The 25,643-nt window shown below is 38.0% G+C and overlaps 1 protein-coding gene across 3 annotated transcripts; it reads left to right on the plus strand.

Moving 5' to 3' along the window:
• The first annotated feature begins 1,836 nt into the window (after positions 1-1,836).
• On the plus strand, positions 1,837-25,535 carry BNIP2 (BCL2 interacting protein 2). 3 transcript variants are annotated; one of them, XM_023558298.2, is made up of 11 exons: positions 1,837-1,947; positions 8,549-8,655; positions 9,787-9,854; positions 10,363-10,539; positions 12,211-12,387; positions 15,540-15,642; positions 16,354-16,485; positions 17,877-17,963; positions 18,058-18,156; positions 19,119-19,154; positions 21,775-25,535. In XM_023558298.2, exons 2-11 carry the CDS (start codon positions 8,606-8,608, stop codon positions 21,824-21,826), a joined length of 981 nt encoding a protein of 326 aa, XP_023414066.1. In that variant the 5' UTR covers positions 1,837-1,947; positions 8,549-8,605; the 3' UTR covers positions 21,827-25,535. The 3 variants fall into 3 exon arrangements, with proteins under 3 accessions (XP_023414066.1, XP_003418448.2, XP_023414067.1); XM_003418400.4 differs by lacking the exon at positions 19,119-19,154 and having other exon boundaries at positions 1,838-1,947; XM_023558299.2 differs by lacking the exon at positions 1,837-1,947 and having other exon boundaries at positions 8,647-8,761.
• Positions 25,536-25,643: the final 108 nt, after the last annotated feature.

Consider the following 25,643-nt stretch of genomic DNA (forward strand, 5'->3'; position numbering starts at 1 on the left):
TTTAAGAGGAGTTTCCTTGAGGGTGTTACCTACATCCAATATATATGGATGATCTGGCAAATCTCACTCTTGTTCTGAATCCTGCCACAGGCTCGTCATCATCTGCTATCTGGTTCTTGGGAATTGAGCCAGCAGCTTGCTGTCTGACCTGCAGATTGTGGAATTTACCAGCTTCTGCAGCCCTATGAGCCACTAGCTTATCATCTGACCTGATTTGCCAGCTTCTGCAGCCCTGTGGGCCAGCACTTTGTCACCTGACCTGCAGATCAGCCCCTGCAACCATGCGAGTCAGAAGAGGCCTCCAGCCTGACACCTGACCTATGGATTTGGGGCTTGCCAGCCTCCACAACCATGTGAGTCATGTCCTTGAGATAAATCTCTGTATTTATCACTGGTTTTGCTTCTCTGGAGAACCCAGCCTGCAACACACCTGCCAAGGTCACATAGTTTTTGCCCAATGACATCATTTTTTTTTTTTTTTTTAACTTTTCCCTTCCCCCTTATGCTTCACCATTTCCTGATGCATTACACTAATACTTGCCTGCTGGGCCCTTGAAATGATTTAGGGGAACAAAACTCTCAAAAAGATTACTATGTTGCTGAATTTTCCCAAACTACTCTTATTTCCTTGAAGCTGTGAAGCAGTTTTGCTTCAGAGAACTGCGTGAGACAAGTGAAAAAATTTGAGTGTTTAGGAGCCTTTATGGCAATTTTACAGCTCTTGATTTTAAGAATAAAACTTTTTTAATTTATACTTTGTATGCCTTTTTTGTTTTATTTTGCTAATATTTTGCTTATTTTACAAAAGTGCTGTCCACAACGAATTGAAAATTTAAAAAAGAAAGGTTATTTCCAACAGTTTGAGAAGTGCTACTGTACAAAATTCACCAAACTAGGGATTCTTTTGACGTCTACCTGCCCAAAATGAGGGCTTAGATTATTTTTCCTCCTCTTTTTATCACTTTCGTGCCCCGGGGGTACATATAAAAAAAAAAAAAAAACCCAGTGCCGTGGAGTCGATTCCGACTCATAGCGACAACAGGGAACTTTTTCAGCCTCTGAAGTTTAATGGGAAGCTGCTGTAGCACCTACAGGTAGGTGTGTTGCCAAAAGGCAGGGGCCTTTGACTGTTTGAAACTGAAGAAACAGACTTGTGCCACAAATTACTGTTTTTACAGGGTACTGAATGAGCTGTTTGAAATTTCTGTAGCAAAAATAAAGATTTTGAAAATTTTTGTTAAGCGTATGTACCAACAGACCCCCTGCAGCACTCGGGGGCATAATTAGTGGTATGTGATACGTACCACGGAGCAAGAAAGAAAAAAAACCATACTACCTACCAAAAATTCAGACACAAGAATCAGCATACTTCCATTAATTAAAACATATGGTATGAACAAAAAATTTAAAGCAGAAAATAATGGGGTCACTAAAGAGATATCTATTTTACAACAGTTATTATAATTATCAATAAAGATAAAATGAAAACAATGGCTCTAGGACTTAACTGCCGCACCCCAGAAAAGAGGAAGCTGCGAGGAAGCGCCACCAGCCTTACAGGCGCCCCAATAAGGCGTCCACGCCAAGGCCCGCCCCGCGAGAACGAGGACGGCCACAGTGCGCATGCGCGCTTGTCAGCCCGCGCCCGTCGAGAAGACCCCGTGCGCTTCGGGAGACATCCCGCCTCCGCCTCCCTCTCGCCGGCTGCTGAGCCTGGAGAAGGGCTGGATGCGGTCACTTCCGGTGTCGCCGGTGTCTGCGTCCGGGTCAGCGCTGCCGCCGTTGCCGCCGCTGCCGCCGCTGCGGCCGGGGTGCTGGGACCGCGTCTCCGCCGCGCACCGAGGGGAGCGGGCTCCGCTCGGCGCCGCCTTCTGCGACCTGGCCGTCCGCCCTCCGTCGCCGGCCTGGAGAGGCGAAGAGGACGAGGGGGCCGAGGCGTCCTCCGGGGTGAGTGCGGCCTGGGAGGGTCGGCGCGGCGGCCTGACTAGGGACGAGCTGCGGCGGAGGGTCTGCGGGGCGCTGGCCAGGGCAGCCGCGGAGAGGAAGCCCGGGGGCTAGCCGTCGTGGGGCGCCGTGGAAGCCGCCCCGGAGGCGCTTCCTCCGTCCCCGCCCGCCGGAGATCCCCGCCCTTGGCTCGGCTCCGGTCTGCATTTGCCAGCCTTGCCCCCCACGCCTTTCCGTTCGCGGTGGTCGCGGTGCTCGGGATGGAGCTTCGCCGTCCCCGGACCACCCTCCGCAAGCTGACGAGAGTGCGACGACTGGGCCCCGCGGTTCCGTGTTTGTGACCAGCGCTGCTCCTGGTGCAAAACAAAGAGACTTGGGCTTCTGGTGTGCCTCGCAGCCTCGGGGAATAGACGCGGAAGCGGCATTTGTCATTAGGGCTTTATTAAACCTTCCTGAGCCAGCCAGCCCAAATATAGGGTGTGTACGTGAAAAGTCGAGTTCCTGCATGGATTCAGACACTCTGTCTTTGGCCTGTAAACACCTGGCAAAATGATTTGGGTTCCCTGGGTGCGTCTGTTGCCACTGGAGATGTACGGGATCGCCTCGTGTTAAATCAGAAATTATATGAGTCTTTATCCCTTTTCTTTGAAGCTGTTCCGGAAACTCTTTGCAGACACAGCTTTTTCCTGTTCATTTAGGTAGTCACAATGCCTCCCGGATAATTGGTTCAGTAAATCAGTGCTAAGTATGTGATGGAAACCGGGGTGGAGTAGTGGTTAAGTGGTCGGGCTGCTAACCAAAAAGGTCTGCAGTTAGGATTTGGGTGTGTGTTTTTCATACTCACCTTTCTTTGACTAGGGCTTTTGTCTCCTAATACCTTATTTCTTTACTATTTCTTAAATATATTTTCCTAATGTTTGATTAAAATTTCTGCAATTTGTAAATGGATAATAAGTTTCCTCACAAATGTAGCTGAAGTTATCCAGTTAAGATACCTGCAGACTAATTTCTTCGTGATCTTCTTGGACATTTTCTTCTACCATGTACTTGTCATTGTACGTTTTCTCTAAGCTCCATATCTGGTCGTCGCTGGTCACCTCTGTCGCAGTCAGAGTCTATGGGGTTTAGACAGGAAGTATGGCAGGTCCACTTCTGCAAACGTGGACTTTGAACTAGATCATCACGAGTCAGTGCTGTTACAGTCATTAGACATTATGAGGACCGTTGAAGCTGAGTGTAACCAAATCTGGCCTTACAGGCGTATTCTGTATAAAGTTGCCACTGAACTGGAGACACTGTCCTGGATTAGAAACAGTTCTGACTAGGAACCTAGGTGTTAAACCTTGGTGTAGTTTCAGTTGTCTCCTATACAGTATAAAATAAAATGGCAGTGACAACACCAGTGTTTTATACCTCACAGAATTGTTGGTTAGGACATATGAGATGATTGGTGTTAAAGTGATTAGTAAATGTAAAAAACACTTTTTGGGAAGGAAGTTCAGTTGGGTCTTTGTGGAGTAACGCAGGTGAGAGGAGCAGTGAGGGCGAAACATCTGACGCAGGTAGTATAGCCAGAGCAGTAGGTTAGCTTTGACTGGCAGTGATGGCTTGTGAAGCTTAGACCCTGTGAAGCACAGTGCTGATATCCTGTGTTGGTAGTAATACTCCAAGCTTATGGTTTTATATTACAGCCAATATTTCTAACTCTACAACAAAGTGGCAGAGATCAGCTGTTAGACTTTAATCTTTTAGGGTCCCGGGGCATCTCCAAGATGTTCTGCATACTAATAATTTAATGTACCTTTTTGCTCTCTTCTTTTGAGTTTGTGTTCTGTCTTCTTTCGTTTAAAAAAGAAAAAAAACCCGTTGCCATCAAGTCAGTTCCGACTCATAGCAACCCTATAAGTCTTCTCTCCTAGGTGCTATATGATTATATTTAGCTTTATTCTCACAATTTTGAGAAAATTTAGCACCATTCATGTTTTTCTTGGAATTTTGTTTTAACATTTCTGATAAAGCATCTCATTTATTTCATCCTTAAAAATCTGTGTGCAATTACAAACAAACAATTTTGGGGGGAGTGTTTTGGTGATCTTCATAAACACATAGGCTAGTCTAAAGTATTTTCCTATATGGCTACCAGTGTTGCCAAGCTCAGAGGACAAAACTGAACATAACTATTTAGAGTTTGAATGGGGAAGTGAAAGGCTTGCTTAGGCATTTCCTTCTGCCAGCTGTAATTGATTTCAGCATCGTCGTTGTTATTGTTAGGTGCCCTCGAGTCAATTTCGACTCATAGCAACCCTATGTACAAAGGGAAGGAAACACTGCCCGGTCCTGTGCCATGCTCACAGTTGTTGCTATGTTTGAGGCTATTTTTGTAGCCACTGTGTCAGTCCATCTCATTGAGGGTCGTCTTCTTTTTTGGTGACCCTCTACAAAGTATGATGTCCAAAGTATGTGAGGTGAAATCTCACTCTCCTTGTATCTAAGGAGCATTCTGCTTCTACTTCTTCCAAAAATGAACAAATTTGTCTTTATTTCAGCATAGATAGTGGTTCCTAGCATTTATTCCAATAGCAGTGTTAAACTACATAATAGTAAAATTTGCCATGTAAAATTGCTATAGTTAAAATGGTTCTAAACATGGTCTTAGTATTTACTTTTTGCTGACACTGCTGAGTGACATGGAGAAGCCCCTGTCTTCATGTTGGTTGGGTTTACCACCACCACACTTCCCCTCTGAAGCTCTGTCAGGAGGAAATCCGTTATCCTCTTGCTCTTTAACTTGGATGAGGTCAGTGATTCTTTCTAACTCGTCTTTATGGCCTCCACAGATGACTGGCATAAAACTAAGGACGTGCCACCACTACCACCAGTCTATCGAGATACCAGGTTATCCCTGTTGCATTGGGTTATTTTAACAAATAGTGTCTTAAAGTGTTATTTCCCCATTCTGATTTGCAAAAAAACTATGAACAAAAAATGGGAAATTACCACAGTTAATTTATGAGTCAGCAATATTCTAATTTCCTTCAAAGTGATTGTGCTTGTATTATCCTTTCTTGTTGGCTTCCTTTTCTTATATCTGCCTGATAATGGAGTGTTTCCAAGAACCGAACTCTCTGAGTTGTTAAACTATGTTTATCTCCCTAGTGTACTTTCTCTCCTAAAATTCATGGTGAGATGGTTAAGAGTGAATGTGTCTGTCTTTTCTCCTAGATTCTGTTTAACTGACTTAATTATTACCCCAAACTAAATCTCCATGCTACCTACTGTGCTGTATGTACATCACATAATTCAACGTGATACTAGAGTAAAAATTGAATACCCTGAGCGTGCCAAAGGGCTTGGGCTGTATTTGTGTGGAGGAGCTGTTTTCAGAACCTATTCAAGTGGTAAAGCAGCTAAAAGGCATGATTTGTCTTCTAGAATTTTGCAATATATATATTTCCTCTTACAAAGAAGAAATAATTTTACCAACAGAAATACCTATTACCTGTAGATAGGTTGCTACAAAATATTTTTAGAGGTAAAACATAAGAGGAAATCTGTTTATGAAGTTTAGTAAGCAAAATGAGCATAAGAGATTGAAGAAAAGCTTGCTGCCCTGTGTCGTACTTTGTAATTAAATACTCGTCTAATATTTACAGACCTATGTGCCAGGCACTGTGCTAGGTGTTGGAAATATACTGTAACAACTTTCAATTACTGCTTTTGTTTTGGAAATATTAGAAAGTTTTCTAATTATGTGGGAATTTGAAAAAGACATCCCCCCCCTCCTGAATACCCTTAAATTTTTCTAACACCTAGTAAAAAGTGAGACAAGAAAATGCGAAACTTTTCTGATTATTGAATTTAGGGAAATAAATTTGTTCACTTTACAGTGAGTACCAGAGACTTAGAAAACTTAACATTGAGAGTTGTAGTGACTAAAAATTCGGAAGACCTTGCCAGTTTTCAATCTTCAGCGATAGAATGCTTCGGTCGCACTTGAGCATACTTCTGGAGTAACGAGTGTTACTGGAACAATAAGTATTACTGGAGTTATAAGTGTTTGGTCTTCTTGGTTATAATCTTGAGGTCTTTTCTGCTGATTCTGTGCCTAAATGGAAGTGGTCGCTTGGTAAGGTATGTGTCACTTTTAGTTTACTTTTCCCAATGTAGAGCTGAAGAGGGTTGCTGTCAGAAAACAATCTAAAGTGACCATTGAAGATGTGTGTTAAAATGACTTTAAAATATAAGCTGTGTGTTAGAGACAGAGGAACTGCTAAATCAAGCTTATTGTATTTTAAGTGTTTTTTTATTAATTTCTCAAGATAGCCTGGCTTCATGTTTTCCCAGAGAATTAGAAATGCCTTATTCCTACATGGAAACCCTGGTGGTGTAGTGGTTGACAGCTACGGCTGTTAACCAAAAGGTTGGCAGTTTGAATCCACCAGGTGCTCCTTGGAAACCACGTGGGGCAGTTCTACTCTGTCCTATAGGGTCGCTATTATGAATTGGAATCGACTCAATGGCAGTGGATTTGGTTTGGTTAACTCCTGTATACAAATAAACTGACTTTTCCAAGCAAACACATTGGTGGGGAAGAGTCAGCGTTTGCCATTTTTTCTGTGCTCACAGGTGGGTTCTTAAAAATGTTAAACCTTTTGGGAATGTTTGAAGCCTTCCCTTGAGCATAAGTTAAGAATTCAAACTGGGAAGAGAGCCTCTCAGCCTTGCTGGAGATATGAATTTATTTTACCATGTGAAATCTGACACTTCAGAGAATTTCCATGGTAGTTTTGTTGTGATTATTCTGGAAAACAATGCGTTTTCTATACAACTTTGTGCATCTTTTGAGTGTAGTCATGACAGAGTAGATAAGGCAACCATAAAACATGACCAGATCTTTATTTTAGAAGACTAGATGATGTGAGTGTGAATGGCTGGCACCATTTTTTAAAATTTACCTGTAAAGTTTATATATATATATATATATACACACACAAATACATATTTGTGTGTGTGTGTGTGTGTGTGTATAAAATAGAAGGTTTTTGCAAGGAAAAGCATCATTTAGTCTCTGCGTCCTACCCTCTGTTCTCTTCCATTGATGTCAGCCGCTTTAATTTTAGTCTAGTCAGTTGCTAGAAGTTAGTACTTCTAGTGATACTTTATATCTCTTAAGAAATATATTTTTACTTCTATTTACTGAGTAACTTTAGACATCTGTTGACTTACTGTAACATAAGTGAACTGGATACTCATATACCACCTCTAGCCCCGTCTAGGTAAGTCAGTAAGTAGTTGCACTATTGACCAGTTGATTTTCATGACTCCTTTAATATACCTAAACCTCTGTTTCTTATTTCATCAACTAAAGGGAATACCTCTAGACTCCTCACTTTATGAAAACGAAGATATTGGCACGCATACCCTTCCTTGGAAAAATTAAAAATTCATGGTCTAAGTTAAGATACGGCCTTGCTTAAACAGAGACATTCATCAGTCTCTGAAAGCTTATTCCAAACTATATAAGAAAGTCATGTTGTAGATATGAAGCAAATCAAAATGTGGTATAATTTGTTTACTGAACAGTTAACGAATAGACAGACTTCTTTAAGTGGCCTGGAAATTGTGACACTGAAGCTATAAAGAAGGAAATATAAATCATAAAATACTGCTTAGCTTGACTGATCTTTGAGAGTGTAAATGCTTTTTGTTGTTGTATGTCGTTGAGTCACTTCTAGCAACCCTATATGGCAGAGTAGAACTGCCATAAGGTTTCCTAGGCTGTAATTAGGGAAACCCTGGTGGCGTAGCAGTTAAGTGCTACAGCTGCTAACCAAAAGGTGAGCAGTTTGAATCCGCCAGGCGCTCCTTGGAAACCCCGTGGGGCAGGTCTACTCTGTCCTGTAGGGTCTCTGTGAGTCAGAATTGACTCGACGGCAACGGGATGGTTTTGGTTTTAATCTTCAGGGAAAGAGCCCTGGTTGCCAAGTGCTGAATTGCTCTGCTACTAACCAGATGGTTGGCAGTTCACACCCACCAGCCACTCCACAGGAGAAAGATGTGACAGTCTGCTTCTGTAAAGAGTACACCCTTGGAAACCCTGTGCGGCAATTCTGCATATCCTATAGGGTAACTGTCGGAATTGATTCGACAGCAATGGGTTTGGTTTTTTGGAGTCTACAGAAGCAGATCCCCAGGTGTTTTCTCCTGTGGAGCAGCTGGTGGGTTTGGACCTCCCGCCTTTCTGTTAGCTCTCTTTACTGGTGTTCAATTTCCAGATTCAACCCCGATCCAAAGGACAAAAGATTTAATTAATTGAAATCACAATCTAGGACACACATTCAATACGCAACTGAAAACAGATATTTTTACTGAACAATGAAAAAAGTACTACATACAGGAATGTTTTGTTTTCTACTCTACTTCTTAAAAGGGGGGAAAAAAGGTGATTGTAACCCAGTAAATTGATTTCATGACCAAACCATTGAACTAAAGCTAAAACTCAGTGGTTAACAGGGTGAAGGTATGAACTAATGTGTACCTTTTCAGCAGATAAAAAGTCAAGTGGAAAATAAGTCACTTATAAAATTTTTTGTCTCCTTCACAGGACATTGGCCCTCTGGATTATCAGGAGCTTGTAGTTGACATTGAGGCCAGGCTGAGGATGGAAGGTGTGGAACTTAAGGAAGAATGGCAAGATGAAGATTTTCCGATGTGAGCAATTTGTCAAACGCAAATTTAGAACAAAACTTTAATTCTTTATTGAGGTGTCACTTACTAAATGAATGCTGGGCTTCTTAAAGAAGCCCAGTATTACAAGGTAATCATTTGAATACTAGGAAATGAAAGTTCTTTTCCAACAGAATAATTGTCTTGAATCTTACTTTCCAACCAACTATATATGTAATCTTATATATACGGTATTTTTACACAAATAGTGCATGTGTCATACGAGTTTTTTTGTTCTGTTTGCCAACTTTGCCACCCCTGTGTGCGCTATCTTTCTAGGTGTGCTGTGCGCATTATATGTGTAGGTGCACTATTGACGTGTGTTATTCGTGAAAAATAAGTTGTCTTTCATTTCTGATTTGAACATTTAAGTTTCAGAAATTCTTGCTGTTGCTAACAGTGCCTTAATGAGGTATTTCTTAAGCTGGGATACGAGGGGTTCCTAGGAGGAATCTTTAATTATGTACAAGAATTTGAAAATTTTCAGTTTTTATTTAAAGATAAAGCTTTGTAAATATAAATCAGCAAGGATTTTCTAGATCATCTGGCAAGCCATTTGAACACATGTTTGCACTTGTATTTATAGTCGTATTGGCACCAGGTGGGTTAATGAAAAAAGAGCAAAGGCAGACTTTATATTTAAATGATGCTTCCTGGGTACCGTGGTCAGAAGACACCCCAGTCCTCCGTAAGGTGCCTTAGCTTTTGGAGAATGGACAGCTGGTGGGAGAACTGAGTCATTGCATAGCTCATGATGATGCTAGCAGTGTAGGAATGCTCAACTCAAAAGAACTGTAGTGTCAGTTTAGCCGCATCTTACATGGCATTGAGTTTATGCATTTGAATTATGTTTGTTTTATAGGTTGTTTATAATTTTTGCATTTGTTTTGTAGTTGTTTAAGAACTGTTGCCTAAGAAGTTTATGTCTTTTATGTGTTACTTAAATGGATTATGTCAACTCTGACAGTTTTTTAAAAGTGGTTGTAAATTACTAGTTGAAGAAACTGCTTTGCTCAGTGTTCTGTTAAATTATAGAAGGTATTTTTAAAGATCTTTGAATTTTTTAAATTAAAAAAAATTTTTAAATTTAAAAGCATGCATGTATATTTCTTCTAGACCTTTACCAGAAGATGATAGTATTGAAGCAGATACACTAGCTGTAACTGGACCAGAGAGCCAGCCTGGTAAGAACTTGACACTTAGAATTTCAGTGAGATGATAAACTTCAACTGTGTTATTTTCGAACACATTTTGTTTTTAAGGAAAAAAATACACTGTGTTTTTATTACATCACAGGGAGCCAAAGGATAAATTAAACGTTCAGGCAAGCAGTTTTGGGATGCTGTAGGTATTTTTGGAAATTGAAGGTCCAAAAACATACCTTTGGTTTTTTTTAATTTGTACAATAAAGGGAGGGGAGTGGTCATTTTTAGTAGTGAGAGGGAACTGTAAGGCCTGCCTCTACTATTTAGTAAGACATACCCTCACTGAGTTACCTCACTTATCTCTTGCCATGACGTAGAGGCAATAGTGATAAAAATTCAAAGTTTGTAAATTAACCAGTGCACAGGAATTGTGTTTAATTAATGTTAACCTTTCTCAAGAATGAAGTAGGTAAAGTTTTTTCTCTTGCTCAACTTGACCATCTCAGCATTTCTTCTAATATGTCCATCACTTTGTTTTCCATTCCAGACTCAATAGAAATTAACGGGAATAAAGTAAGAAAGAAACTAACGGCCCCAGACATTAGCCTGACACTGGATCCTAGCGATGGCTCTGTGTTGTCAGACGATCTGGATGAAAGTGGAGAGATTGACTTGGATGGCTTAGAGACACCATCAGAGAACAGCAATGAGTTCGAATGGGAAGGTAAGTGTTTCAGTGTTATCTGATTTTTATTCGTGAGTGTTTGTCTTTATATATGTATATGTTCTTAAAGTGGCATTCTCATATTAGGAAAATTGGAAAAACTTAAAACTTGATCATGAGACCAACTAAAATCATTGTATTAAGAGATTTTGTTTGAAATAAGTTATTCCGTCTAAGGTTTATGCATTTGTTACTAAGATAGGAAGTTCTGGTAAAACTGAACACTCTCATGGCTTTCAAAACTGTTTACAGAAGATTACACAGGTGGCTTTATTTTATTTATTAATTGCCTCAATGCTGTAAAGTTTGTTCATGATTGCCCCAAAAATATTGTTTGATAATTACGGTGTGTTCTTTTATTCAGTTGATCAGCTAAGGAAAACAAGAAAAAAAAAAAAAAAAAAAACCTTTAAAGTAACATGTAATTTAGTGAATATGCTAAAAGTAGTTAAGAGTTTGGGGAGAGAGGATCTGAAGAAGGGAATTTTGAGGGAGTGTTTTTTTAATAGGTTTGCCTAATAGTGCTGTACTTTGTGAAGAGACTAACTTGTATTAACGTACAGTCTTAGCCCCAGAGCCTTAATCCCTTACCATTAGTTACGTGGAATTCAAAGCAATGGGCATGTGTGTTGCTTTGCATGCTTTCTTTAATTCCATAATTGCTGTCTACAGTATCTTTATATAGTTGTAAATAATTTATATATATTCCACCATTAATAAAATGATGTTTACTTCAGCGCAGTGATTAGCATTAGGTATCTGCAGTAAAGAGTAAGATTCTTGATATATCTTTTGTACCTTTTTTCTCCCTGTTTGCTGGTCCAGTAAGCATTCCACTAATAAGCAATATTTTATAAAGATACTGAAATAGTTTTCTGCCTATGTGTTTTGTCTCTTCTTTCTTGAATGCTGCTGTAGTCATTTCCTGGAAGGATATTTTCCGTTAACAGCTTTGTCTTGGAAACAGACAACTAACATGCAGTAGGTTCCCCTCCCCCCATCTTTTGGTAAGGACTATGATACTACAATTCTGAAAATCATTACTTCATTAAAATCAGCTAAAATGCAACCTTGAAACATAAATTACACCTATCTATTGGTGCTTACATTTTGCCTAATGTTGATTTAAATACACTTTTTTTTGCATGTACACTTCAGAATTTTATAAGTAAATTGCTGATTTATAAAACTGATCAAATGAGAAATGATTGTTGCTAGTTAACCACTTTCTATCTGATGTTACACTGTTTGGAGAATAACTTATGTGCTCAACAAAAACATTTGGCTTCCAGATGGTTACTTGAAGTAACCCACAGTAGTAATTGTCAAGGATGATGTTTTCATAGAATCAGAAAGACGTTACAGGGCCAATATACTAAAATTTTGATGGTCGTGTGTATTGTTGGAACTTATGGACATATATTGCACTACGATTAGGTGCTTTGCTGAATTAGTTAAAAAAAAAGCTAAAGAACTATGATTTCTAAAAAACATAAGATAGCCTCATGAAAAGCAAGCTTTTCTTCCTATATGAAAGAGATATTTAAAATTTTGCAGATGGTATAATGAAAAATGTTCTGAATCATCAAATTAGATAGTAAAGTGGTTAACACATAATTTGATTTTTACTGTGAAAATAATTTGTAATTTAGAAACCTTATATTTTGACAGATGATCTTCCAAAACCCAAAACTACTGAAGTAATCAGGAAAGACTCAATTACTGAATATACAGCAGCAGAGGAAAAGGAAGACGGACGACGCTGGCGTTTGTTCAGAATTGGGGAACAGGACCACAGGGTTGACATGAAAGCAATCGAACCCTATAAAAAAGTCATCAGCCACGGAGGTGAGAGTTACTGAAGATTGTTCAGGTTTTTTAATGCAATGCTGTGTCAGAAATACAATGTTTATAGAAAATCTCCCTCAAGCTATTACGTAATTTTGAAAGTATAGTAAACATTTCTCCTATCATTTTAGGAACATAACAGGTTTGAAGTAAAAGAACTTAACCAACATTTTAAAATTGTTAATACATGCACACAGTAAATTCAAAAGGCACAAAAAGGTGTGCAGTGAAAACCGTCTCCCTCCGACCTCTGACTTTTAGCCACTCAAAACCAGGACTTGACTTTTTCCCCTTTTTATTGAGGTATGAACTATATACAGTGAAATGTTCTGATCTTAAGTGTACAGTTCAGTGAGTTTCGATAAATGCTGGTATAACCACATACATGTATGGGTGTATATGGCTTGACAAACACCCATATAATCACATGCATGTATGTGTGTATAAAAAAATTTGACAAATGGCCATATAACCATATATACCTATATAGGTATGTGGTTATATGGCCATTTGTGAAAACTTACTAAACTGAATAAAAATGTTCTGTAACTTTAGAAGTGTGGGATATATATGTACACTTCGAAAGTTACAGAACATTTTTATTGTCCCAGAAAATTTCTCATACCGCTTCTCCGTGAATTCCCCCTCCCAGTAACCATTGTTCTAATGCATACCCCTGTGATTAAGTTTGCATGTTCTAGATGGAATCATGTAGTATGCACTCTTTTCATTCTTTTGCTCATAGTGTTTCTGAAATTCATCCATGCGGTTGCATGTATCCATAGTTCCTTCCTTTTTATTGCTGAATGGTAGTTCATTGCGTGGATAAACTATAATTTGCTTATCTGTTCTCTTCATGGACACTCGATTTGTTTTCAATTTTGGTTATTATGAATAAAGCTACTGTGAACATTCTTGTACAAATCTTTTTGTAGATACAAGTAAAACCTTGGACTTTTAAAACTATGTTAATTTACTTAAACACCCTGAACACACACAAGGACCACGGTTAAGGCAACTGCTTATGAACCAAACACCTTGCAAGACAAAGTTCCCAGGCTTGAAGGTGAAGGACCATAGACTCAGGGAATGTCTACATCAATTGGCACAACATAGTTCATAAAGACAGCATTCTGCATCCTACTTTGATGAGTAGCATCCGGGGTCCTAAAAGCTTGCACGTGGCCGTCTAAGATATAACTATTGGTCTTTTACATCTGGAGCTAAAGAGAATTAAAACCAAAGACCCAAGGTAGCAATTAGTCCAGAGGACTAACGGACCACATGAACCACAGCCTACATGACCCTGAGACCGGAAGAACTAGATGGTGCCTGGCTACCACTACTGATCGCTCTGACTGGGGTAACAACAGAGGGCCCTGGACAGAGCGGGAGGAGAGTTGCAAAACAAAAAACTAAATTCTCAAAAAAGACCAAATATACTGGTCTGACAGAGTCTGGAGGAACCCCCAAGACTATGGTCCAAGCCACCTTTCTGAGCTGGAACTGAAGCCATTCCCAGAGACCACCTTTCAGCCAACCATAGACAGGCCCACCCATAAAATAAACAATAACAACCAGGGTGAATGTGCTCCTTAGAACAATCAATTATATGAGATCAAATGGGCAACATTTGCCCAAAAGCAAAGATGATAATGCAGGAGAGGGTAGAAAATCAGGAGGGAAGGAAATGAGGAGAGCGCAGACACACTGTGGGGAATGCAGTGCCATGGAACACTGATAGAATGGGAAACTAATTTGCTCTGTGAACTTTCCCCTAATGCACATTTAAAAAAAAAAAACAAAAAACAACCCTGAACAAATCAACTCTACCACAAAGTAGAGAACTACTTCATTTCACATATTTGTTGGGGACTGACTTTGTGTATTTGTAGGGTACACAAAGGTAGAAGGTATGCTGCCTTTGCTTGACAGACTTTTTAGTCAACTAGGAAAAGCTGTGAGAGTACAACTGCTGTTAGTCTCACTGTGCTGTATGTAGCAGCTTGCCTGGTCACTGTGTAAACAGTGCAAGACTGTTAGTGATAGAAAAGCAGCTGACTAAAAATGTTAAATTGGTAAATGCTGTGTTGCATATATTTTTTTTTACACCAATTTTTTAGTTAACTTTTTTAAAAAGAAGGACAACTCGCAGTGTGTCTTATTACCTTAAACCCTCCTGACATAGGACAGAGGGGACACATAGGTTAAGCCAATTGATTTTTCATGAGTCATTTCCATTTTATTTCTTCTCTGCTGAGTGCATTCTCCTGCTTCTTTCCACAGTCTTCATTCATCTGAAAGCAAGTCACTTGAATATTTGCAGTCACATTCTTCTGCCTAATTTAATCATATTTAGATGAAGAAAACAGGATACTCTGGATCAGGAAGTCCACAGCTGCACATTAATTCAACTAGCTCATAGGAGGCAAGTCATGAGACCTGCCTAATTGTTGAAACCTAGTATCGTTCAGAAATGGCGCTTTATTTCTCTTAGGGAAAAATAATTAAGGCCATCTAATCCTATTGGATTATCACGTTTAGTGCATATTGTGACTGAGGGATTAAGAAAGGTAGTGAAGCTTCATTACGTACTTGAGATGTTAAAACCTTACAGTAGAAATGAAGGTTAAAGCAAAAATATTTGTTACTGAGTACAGCTTAATATCTAGAGATTGTAATTGAAACACATTTTAGCACTGTTTTTCTTCACTTAGAATTACGTAATCTTTCCCTAGTTTTCATGTCCCAAGATCTACAAAATACTAGGTATTGTTGAATACGAAGCTGTCTTTTCAGAAGCATCCATTTTAGCTATAAACTGAATAAGAATACATAAGATTCAGATGTTGGTTGTGTCTACTTAGATTATATCTTTGTATTTGTCTCCTTAGTAAAATAAGGCAGGCTTTTTAATTATGCCAGTTTAGATGTGGTTTTTTAGTTTTTAAGCTCACCTTCTTTCCTTTTCAAATTTCACTTTCTTTTTGGGAAGAGGGGATTGAAAGACTGCACAGAGTAAAAACTGTGAGAAGTTTGTGGAAGGTAAACTACGATAATCTAATCGTCATACAGATTCCTCTGAAAAGTCTTGTGAGTAAAATAACAGTAGTAATCGCCTTTGTGTTTCCTTCCCTCTTCCCTCCCCCCAGGATATTATGGGGATGGATTAAATGCAATTGTTGTATTTGCTGTCTGTTTTATGCCTGAAAGTAGTCAACCCAACTATAGATACCTGATGGACAATCTCTTTAAGTAAGTACATCTTCCCAAAAACGTTTGAATAGAATTTTAAGCTCATTCGATCTTCAGTTTAAGAAAGTGCACTTTAGCAGCATAAAAACTGTAAAAGTCCCAGTTGTGATTCTCTAAGTCCTTATTCCTTAGTGTCATGAAACTATAGTTTTCCCATTCTATAGAAAAATTGTCAAAATCTAGAACTGGAAAGGATATCTCACGTCTGTTCCAATGCCTTTATTTCACATGTGAGGACACATGAAGTCTGAAGAAGTGACTCTTATGCCAGCATCAGGACTCAACTGCAGTCAGCCTAGATGCCAGATACGCTGCGCTGACTCAGTTCAATTACACTGCCACAGAGTCACTCCATTTCTCAGCTTAGTGCAGTTTTTGAAAACTTCATTATGGAAAAGTTCAAACATAGAAAGGTGGGGAGAATTATGTTGAACCTTTGTGTGCCAGTCAGCCAGCTTCCATAGTGAAGAATTTCTTACACATTATTCCAACTCCTCCCCCTCTCCCCTGTATTATTTAGCAACTCATTTCATCAGTAAACATTTCAATATGTATCTCTAAAAGAACTCTTTTTAAAAAATCATAATACCAGTTTTAAAAACTTAACAGCTTCTGCTTTCGTTGAGAAGAAAGGGGAATTGTATAATTTGCAGAACCTGATTTAGTTCTGCACAGCAGCATTTAAGGCTTAATCTTAATTTGTTTTTACAGGTATGTTATTGGCACTTTGGAGCTGTTAGTAGCAGAAAACTACATGATTGTTTACTTAAATGGTGCAACAACTCGAAGAAAAATGCCCAGTCTGGGATGGCTTAGGAAATGCTATCAGCAAATTGATAGAAGGTAATACAGATACAGTTTGAAAGCTAGCCTGAATAATTTTTATGCTGGCCTGATTAAATTTTATTTCCTGTTACCACATGTACCCATGTATCTACTTCCTAAATTACATTTATGCATTTCTTAACAGATTTTTATCTTCTCAAAGCAATATTTTAGAACGTCATGAAGGAAATCAATTTTGATCTCTTTTAACCCTTCAATATATGTATAAAACAATTATTTCTTCATATACCCCAATGTACACTTCCCTACAGTTTACGTCTTGGGAAAGGTTGGAGAACTTACTACATTGCCTATTTTATTCCATTCTCTGAGTTGTTGCCTAACTTGTAGTGCTTAGCATGTTTTATGTTTTTTTAGCAGTGCTTGTTTAACAGTAATTTATTTTAGAATGACCTCTAGAAATGCGCTCTCCTGGGAGTTAGACATCCGTGCTGATGGGAGGAACTTAGATCCTCCAGGTGGCTTGATTTGGCCATAGCTAATTGAAACTAGTTTAACCCACTCAGACTCATTGATAGTTTTACCTTTATTTTTTAACAGGACATTGGTTAAAAAAATTTTATTAATGGCCAGTTTATTTTTGCATAAAATAATTTTTTTTAAGTTTTTACTTAACTAAGAAGAAGAGGCCTAGGATAATGCTTTTATATTTTCTCCGCTCGTATTATTTTGAATCCAATTCTAGACGTTATGTCATTTCATCTCTAAATATTTCAGTATGTATCTAGAAGATAGGGACAGTTTCTCTCTTAATGCAGTTGTAAACTCCTTAAGAACAGGAATGAGGTCTGGTTCATACTGCCTCTTCCTCTGGTCGTGTCCACTCCTATCTCTCCACCTACGCAGTGCCTTTCGTGGTATTGAAGGAATTAGTACCAGTTTTCTTCCAGTCCTGGAAAATGAAACCAGTTTACTCTGTGTTGAGTACTGGCCTCTACCTCTGGTTGACAGTCTTGAAAACCAAACCTGTTGCCGTTGTCGAATCTGACTCACAGCGACCCTATGGGACAGAGTAGAACTGCCCCATACAGTTTCCAAGGAGTGCCTGGTGGATTTGAACTGCTGACCTCTTGGTTAGCAGCTGTAGCACTTAACCAGTACACCACCAGGGTTTCTGAATGTATACTAGGAGGCATTTAAAGACAGGCTGGATATAAATTTGGCCAAATGAAGTAAGGTTTGTTTCATAGTGACAGGAAGGACCATAAGATTCAAGAGTGCATTTCTCTTGTCTTCATGAGTACCACACCTTACTTATAACTCTTGGGTGAGCTTTTTAAATTATTTGTTTTAAATTAAATAAACTTGCACAGACTTACTGATGTCTTAATTTTTCTTCTACCATTAGAATACGTAGAGATTTTTCTTTATTTTCTTTTTAACTCCAGGTTACGGAAAAACCTAAAATCTCTAATTATTGTACATCCCTCTTGGTTTATCAGAACACTTCTGGCTGTTACAAGACCGTTTATTAGGTAATTTTATGGAAAACAAAACTTGTATAAATTTCTTATCAATTCTGTTGATCAGAAATATTGAGATAATTGTTTTTTTTTTTTTCTTCTATAGCTCAAAATTCAGCCAGAAAATTAGATATGTCTTTAATCTGGCAGAACTGGCAGAGCTGGTCCCCATGGAGTATGTTGGCATACCAGAATGCATAAAACGGTATGTTTTGTTTTATTTACTCAGTTGTCTTGAATCTTTATATTTTGATATGCAAGAGGTAAACATTTTTCAATACCCACTCTTCTTGCTTCGTCTATTATAAATGTTTTGTAACTGCCCTCTTTTTTATAATCAAGAAAAAAGGGGAAGAAGCTGTTTTCTCAAACCTTCCTAAATCTAGACACTGCTTCTGTGTAAGTCACTGTTTTCTTCAGACTCCCAGTTGAAGAACTGGGAGGAATAATTTCTGGTTGTGACGTATTTTATATTTTTTAAAGGCTTATCACTGTCTGAGATGATTGTCTGATTGGTCAGTACTGAAGAACATTCTCCACACTGGAACATGCATCTCTTCAAACATAAATAAGTTTATCATGTCATCAAAGAACCATATTACTAAAGAACTCAAATATTATTTATGTCAGCCTAACCTTAGTACCGAAAACCTGGTGGTGTAGTGGTTAAGAGCTACAGCTGCTAACCACAAAAAAAAAAAAAACGTTGGCAGTTTGAATCCACCAGGCACTCCTTGGAAACTCTGTGGGGTAGTTCTACTCTGTCCTATAGGGTCACTACGAGTTGGAATCAACTCAACGGCAACAGATTTGGTTTTTTTTTTTTTGGCTTAACATTAATACTTTGCAGTGGCTGCAACTTGTTCTGTGTACAAAATTCACTTCAATCTAACTTCGAAAGGACTTGGTAAAGGACTGTTAACATAAATACTTGAGCATCACAATGTCGTTATGTAGAAAATTTCCTTGGCTCTGTTAATCTGAGGTTTTAGTCTGCTCAGCATGTCAAAGCCAAATTTGTCAAGTCAGTTTTGATTTTATACTTAGTGTATTAAATATTTCCGTTTTTGTGTGCAAACTTTTATGGGTTTAGTTTTAGTACCTTTTTGGAGTTTTTGTTCATCTTCATAACATGTATATTTACTGAAATAACTCTTCCCTACCAAGGTATGAAGAAGAAAAGTTAAAAAAGAAACAGAAAAGGTATATGCACACCTTGACGGGGTTGCATCTAGACTAGTCCACTTGCATTGCACAGACTAACTCTTCCGTATTGGTTGGTTAGCTTGTAGACAAAGATAATAGCATATGTAAATATAAATATACCCCAGCATCCAAATACAGGGTGAATCTAAAGTTCCTTATGCTAAATATGACTTGGATTCACCCTGAGTTAGCACCACATATAATGCCAGTTAGGCATTAGAGACCAACCCCCTGCCACCCTTACCCTTCTATTTGTTTATAAATACTAAAGGTGAAACCAGAGAAGTTACTAAGAATACTGTTTTAAAATCAAATACTTCTAAGACTATATCTGTTTTCACCATTATCTTTAAATTTCTAACTTGTGCTTTTGAAATATTCACACAGGCTTTTCGAAGGGATCATTTATTTCCCTGGGGTTGATGGTTATATTTGCAATGCGTATACTCTTTGGCTAACCAACATGGATTTCCTTAAATGCTTCAATGGCCTGCTAACCAGTCAAATTCTACATGTGATAAAATGCCTAAGAGTTCAGTGTGCCATTTAACAGTTAAACACTCTGCTTTCCGTTTTAAGTTTATTCTGAATACTTCGGCTTTGAGCATAACAAACTATTATCTCTTAATATCTTGGCAAAGATTAAAATCCAGGGTATAGAATAGTTGCATTTTATATAGTATTTTACAAAGATGTAGGATTTGGATCTAATTTGTTAATGGATTTTAAAATACTGACAATTAAGTTAGCAAAGCATTATAATTTAATACAATCTTTCTTGAAAGTTAAGGTGACAGATCTATATGTAGTTTTTGTCATTTGACCATTGTAAGGAACCAACCAAATGTAACTAACTGGAACTGGAACTTTCTTAACTTTGAACACATTTGGGCTCAGTCAGGGGTGTTTTAGAGCCCTAGCCTTACGCTTCAGTGTTGTAACACTTCAGTTTAGCCGATGCCGTTTGCATAGATGTGAACAGTGATTTTACATACTGCTGGTTTTCTCATTCCTTCGTACGCATCGGTCTGCATTTGCCAGACAACTGGCTGAAATTAAAAATATAATCTGTAGACTATTTTGAAGCTAGCTGCTTCATGACATTTCCAGGTGAATAGTCCTGATTGATGAAAAGTGCTTTATTGTGCCTTTTAAAAAATTCTGAGTATGTAATCACCTGTCAAGAAGTAATGTAAGCATCAAGAAATTTAAAAATGGAATTCATTGTACTTTTTCTACTTAAATCTATTGTTTGAAACCTACCACAATTATTTTATCTTGATTTTTAGTTTTATTTGTGTTTAATCTTAGATATGTCTTTTAGGTACTTCTTAGTTTTCATTTAGCATTTCTTGAGCCTTAAAAAAAATCCTTACCAGCCTAAAGATGATAGATTTAATTTTTAAAATAGAGAAGCTTTTTTTTAAGACAAAACTTAACCAGTTAGATGTGGGCAATTTGATGGAAGGTGAAATCTCCCTGTTGAGCCCTGGTGATAGGGGAGGGTACAAACTAGGAGTATTGAAGTGTGATGGCTTTAAATGTTTCAGATGTTTCTTTCAGCCACTCAGTGCAAGTGTGACCAATTATTAAAATATTTCAAATAAATTTAAAAACAAAATAATTATGAAATTAGTTCATAGGATAATTCAGATGTTGAAAGCAGTGGGTATGTATCGCATGCCATATCAAAAGTGTGTACCTTTGAAATTTTTGATACCATTATAAAAATATTTTTAAATGTTGTTAATCTGACTTTAGCACAGGCCAGGGCTTTTAAGTCTGATTCAGTAATGTTCAGGCACCTGATGGTCACAGTAGTGGAAACCAGTGTGGAAAGCACCTTCATGTATCATACCAGCTGCCTTTATACACCCCCATGGTAATTCAGACTCCTACAAATACAAGTAGTGCTAGATTGTTGTATATTATCTTTGAAAGGTTCTCTATAATTTTTTGGTAATTATGTGATCTTCTCATCCCCACTTGCTTAAATTTTGGTATGGCCTCTGTGCAGCCTACCAGTCATTCCATTCAGATTTTTAATCTTCATCTCGATATCTCTGAATGTTAAATTCTTATGGTTCTTTACTATCAAAAAAGTGAAGTGCATTCTTAGTCCACACATAAATTTTGGAGAATAGTTATGGTTTCCATAAATATGCATTTTTATCTCTGAATTTAAAAATATTAATTGCTCGGTTGGTGGCATTAGTGGCACTTTATTATTTTAGTTAACAAAAGCATTTTTGAAGCAGTTGTTTTTGCTGCCAGTCCCTCTCATCGCTTGGATCTTTGCCCCAGCCAAGCTACAGTTCAACATTTTAATATGCCAGTTGTACTTGGAACTTTAAGAAAATATATGTGCATGTGTACGTAAGATATTTTATAGTTTTTAAAGAAAATATAGAGTTAACATTTCTTGCCAGTGTTCTCTTGCCTTTAAAATTTCTCTTTCCTGGTTGGGGATGTAATGTTTGGTAACCTTTTTACTATGTTGCTTCTTTGCAAAGCTTTGTTTTTAACGGAATAATATTCTGTGCTAAGAGTAATCCTTATTTTTAGAAAGAAAATTATTCAGTTGCTGGTCTCTCATTATCTATATTGTTTTTAACAGAGTCGATCAAGAGCTTAACGGAAAACAAGATGAACCAAAAAGTGAACAGTAAGTTTGGCATCTAGTCCAAACAAGACTGAAGAATGTGTCGATGAAGCAATGCTTTTTTTTTTTCTCCATTCGTAATGCTTTTATTGACCCTTAGTTTTATGTAACCTGTTACAAAGTTGACTTGACTTTTTCTTAATGGACTTTTGTACAGGAGACTGTTCACTGCTGTATTGGTTTACAAATCTCTTGAATTTAGCTCTTTAATAGCTAATTATGTTGTAATCATTTTATATTTTATATTGCCATATCAGAACCACACTTTATATAAAGCGGTTTTTGCATTTGTTTATTGAATGACGCATCTTCTTCAGTAAAATATTTATATGCATAAATGGTAAAGGAAAGAGATAATATATATTTTTGTTTTTGAACAATATTTTTTAATGTATACCTGTCTTGTGGAAAAATATGCAGATAAGTAAGACCATGATTTTGTAAAGTGCATGTTAGAATTTGTTTTCGTAAGTGTTTAAATACATTTCCTGGATAACTTAGAAAATTAAGTTGCTCAGAATGAGAAACAGTTAAACTGGGTCTCATGAATACCCAAAGATCTTATTTGTTTATGTACATCATCTAAATAGATAAGTACTATCCTAATTTTTTTTTCACTTAATGTTTATTGTTCCTTAATTCTGAAGCTCAAATACAAGTGCATTGCACATCTTCCTTTTTAAACTTAAAGACAAGTCAAAAAGCCATCTTTGGAACTAGAGAATTTAAGAGATTTGGAATTGGACTGTGTATATATGTATATATATGGAACATTTTATCTTCTGGCCGAAAGTCAGAACTTTATAAAAATCTTAGGTTTGTTCACTAATGTGAAATAAGCTGTGTATCCAGGGTATCACTCCCCGGAACTGGTGTGAGTGCTGTGTGGTGTTACAGAGAGTGTGATGAGTTATATACTGTCACTGCTTCTTCTGTAGAAAACAAGGGCTGCTTTTTAAACTGCTCTCAATGTGGGCACTTGACCAGAATACTTCCATATCAGTTCTTTGTAAATGGTAGGTGTTTAGCCTAGTCAGATATGGTGTGTTTTCACATTTCTTTTGAATTGTGTTTGACAGTACTGTAAATTAGGTTAACCTTGTAAGTCTTAGAGCACCATTATATTGTGCCGTTTTGGATGACATGTTTGACAAAAACATAAACTCCTTGTTTAATTTGATAAATACCTGTACTTTACATTGAAATAAATTGTACTTGTGCTTCCAGGAAGAACTTAATTACCACAAAATCACTTTAAAACAACAGCTTTATCACAGGCTGGGGCTGTTAAGTGTGATTCAGTAATGTTCAGGTACATGAACTAATCTAGTATTGTGTCTGCATACTGGTGTGACCCATATGCATTTGGTAAACTCGGCACCCTCCAAGCACACTACTCCCCAGCCCTTCCTCTAAGGTATTTTACACAAGAGTGATGTAGGGTAGCAAAATGGAAGTGGATGTGAGCTGTTTTTAAGGCTTATTCTGTTATAGACTGAGCACACACATGGCTTTTATCATTGCCTTTCTTAGTATGAAGTTGCTACTACACAAAGGGATTTTAGTTTACTTTTTGTCCTCCTCAGTCATGAACTTGGCACGCTAACTTAAATCCAGTCATGGAGATGCTGGGGGATTCCCAACATGAGAGATTCCTCAGCAGCCTTCTGATTTATCCTGGATTTATCCTCAGCAGCTGTAGGCGACCCTGAACTGTCATTATGGTGAATCAAGCCAAAACCATTACTGCATGCGCAACTCTCAGCACCACTTGTGTGGGAGAAGCAGAGTAACAGCAACTTAGGCATTCCTTCTGAGCTGGTAATGGGAATATCGTGAACAAAAGAGCGTAGTGAATTGTGGTTATATTCTTTGTTTATAGAGCATTCTGAGTAGTCTTTCTTCTGTAGGTCTTTTCAAAGTGGGCTGAGTTTCTTAATAGGTGGTTTTCCACCATGTTAAGTACTCAGTTCTTCTGTTTGAAAAATACAGTGAATAGTTTCAATTCTTTATTGTGTTTATTGACTTCTGCTGTTGCAATCATTGTTCCTAACTATAGCTGCAACTTGTTCCAAATGTGAAAACTTTCCCCGAGTTTTTTTTTTTTCTTTTTTTTTTTTAACTAGAACTAGCCTGCATTCTACTAAGACATTGACCCCACAATATAAGCTTAATCGTCTTTAACTCGGAGGGAAGTATGAGAAAATATGGTCTAATAGAGTCTGGCAGGACAGTTGGGTAGGAAGATGAAACAAGGAAGTAAAAGAAAGAAAACTATAAAGGCGTAGAGCTGTTATTTAAGATGCCACTGAATTTGTCCCTTTTAAGGGAAGTACTGCACGCATGTGTGGCTAGGGCTGCCGTTCCTGGATCCAGCAAGAAAACGGGGCAGGTTACACACAGTATGAGAATAACGAGATGTGGGGAGCAAAGGGGAACAGACTGTTAATGCCTTGAAATGAATCGTGCTTGTGTTTCCACAAGTTCCTATTTTCCTCTGCTTTCTTTGTCTCTTCATACAGATGCAGGTTTAAACAGACAGGGTCAGCAATTACACTGCTCAGATGAAAGTTTAGGACTGGGTTATTTTTCATATTCCACGGTTGGTAAACTTTAATGTAGTCTTCCAAAATGGACATCACTAGTACACCACATTGAATACCAAAATCTGCTGATTGCCAAGTATGTATCTGTAGCTGTGCTTTCTTCAAGTGCAGTTCCAGGAATTTGTAAAGGTAAAGGATCCGCTTTTGGAGAGAGACTTCCTTTAAGTGACTATATGGCATTACTCTGTTTTTCTGTGAGTGCTCAGGGAATTTGGAAGAGTAATGGATTTACTGCAGAAGCAGCTTTTTAGATTTAATTGACAGATACATTAGCATTAGAATTTATTGGGTAGAGAAAGGCATTTTCCTAATGAGGTTGGTATGATTGAATCTAAGACGACAGTTGCTTCATCTTCCCAGTCCCACATTATATGTGGACGATTGATATCACACCATCAGAAGGGAGGAGGAAGTAGGTTGAAAATGGAGATCACTCCACCGTTGTACTTTGCGCTCATGCCTGTTCTTTTCCAGCCTGTAGGTATATTTGAAAAATGAATCACAAAACAAATCTCAGAGGAATGGGGTATGTAGAGGAATTAATGTACTTATAAGTTAGGTTCACTATTCCATTAGAGATCTTATAGAGAATAGGAATTGTGTAGATTGAGTTGCTGGGAGAGTTAACTGCCTTGGAAAACCAATTGGTAAGGGAAGGGGTGGGGAGAGTTATCTATTCAGCATTCTGAGCTGGTACAGAAGAATTACCTGGATAGCCCTTCACAAACCCCCACTGCTTCCCAAGATTCTGAATGAATTAGATCGATGATGAGGCCCAGTAATGTAACATTCCTTTAATGTTCTAAATATCAGTCGCCATCAATTTGATTTCGACTCATGGCAACTCCTTGTGTGTCAGAGTAGAACTGTGCTCAATAGGGTATTCAGTGGCTGATTTTTCAGAGTGGATTGCCAGGCCTTTCTTCTGAGGTGCCTCTGGGTGGACTTGAATCCCCAACCTTTCAGTTAGCGGCTGAGCACATTAACCATTTGTACCACCCAGGGACTCCAGAGTTCTAAATAGTAACTGAAAATAGGGCAGAGTGTGGAAAGTAAAGAGTGATACTAGAAGTTAAACAGAACACTTTGTTGCAACTATGTATATATATATATATATATATATATATGATTAAACAAACAAACCCCTTGTTGTCAAGTCAATTCTGGCTCATAGTGACCCTATAGGACAGCAGAACTGCTCCCATAGAGTTTCCAGGG

This window comes from Loxodonta africana, chromosome 13 (genome assembly GCF_030014295.1).
Source record: "Loxodonta africana isolate mLoxAfr1 chromosome 13, mLoxAfr1.hap2, whole genome shotgun sequence".
In the NCBI taxonomy this organism is placed as follows: Eukaryota; Metazoa; Chordata; class Mammalia; order Proboscidea; family Elephantidae; genus Loxodonta; species Loxodonta africana.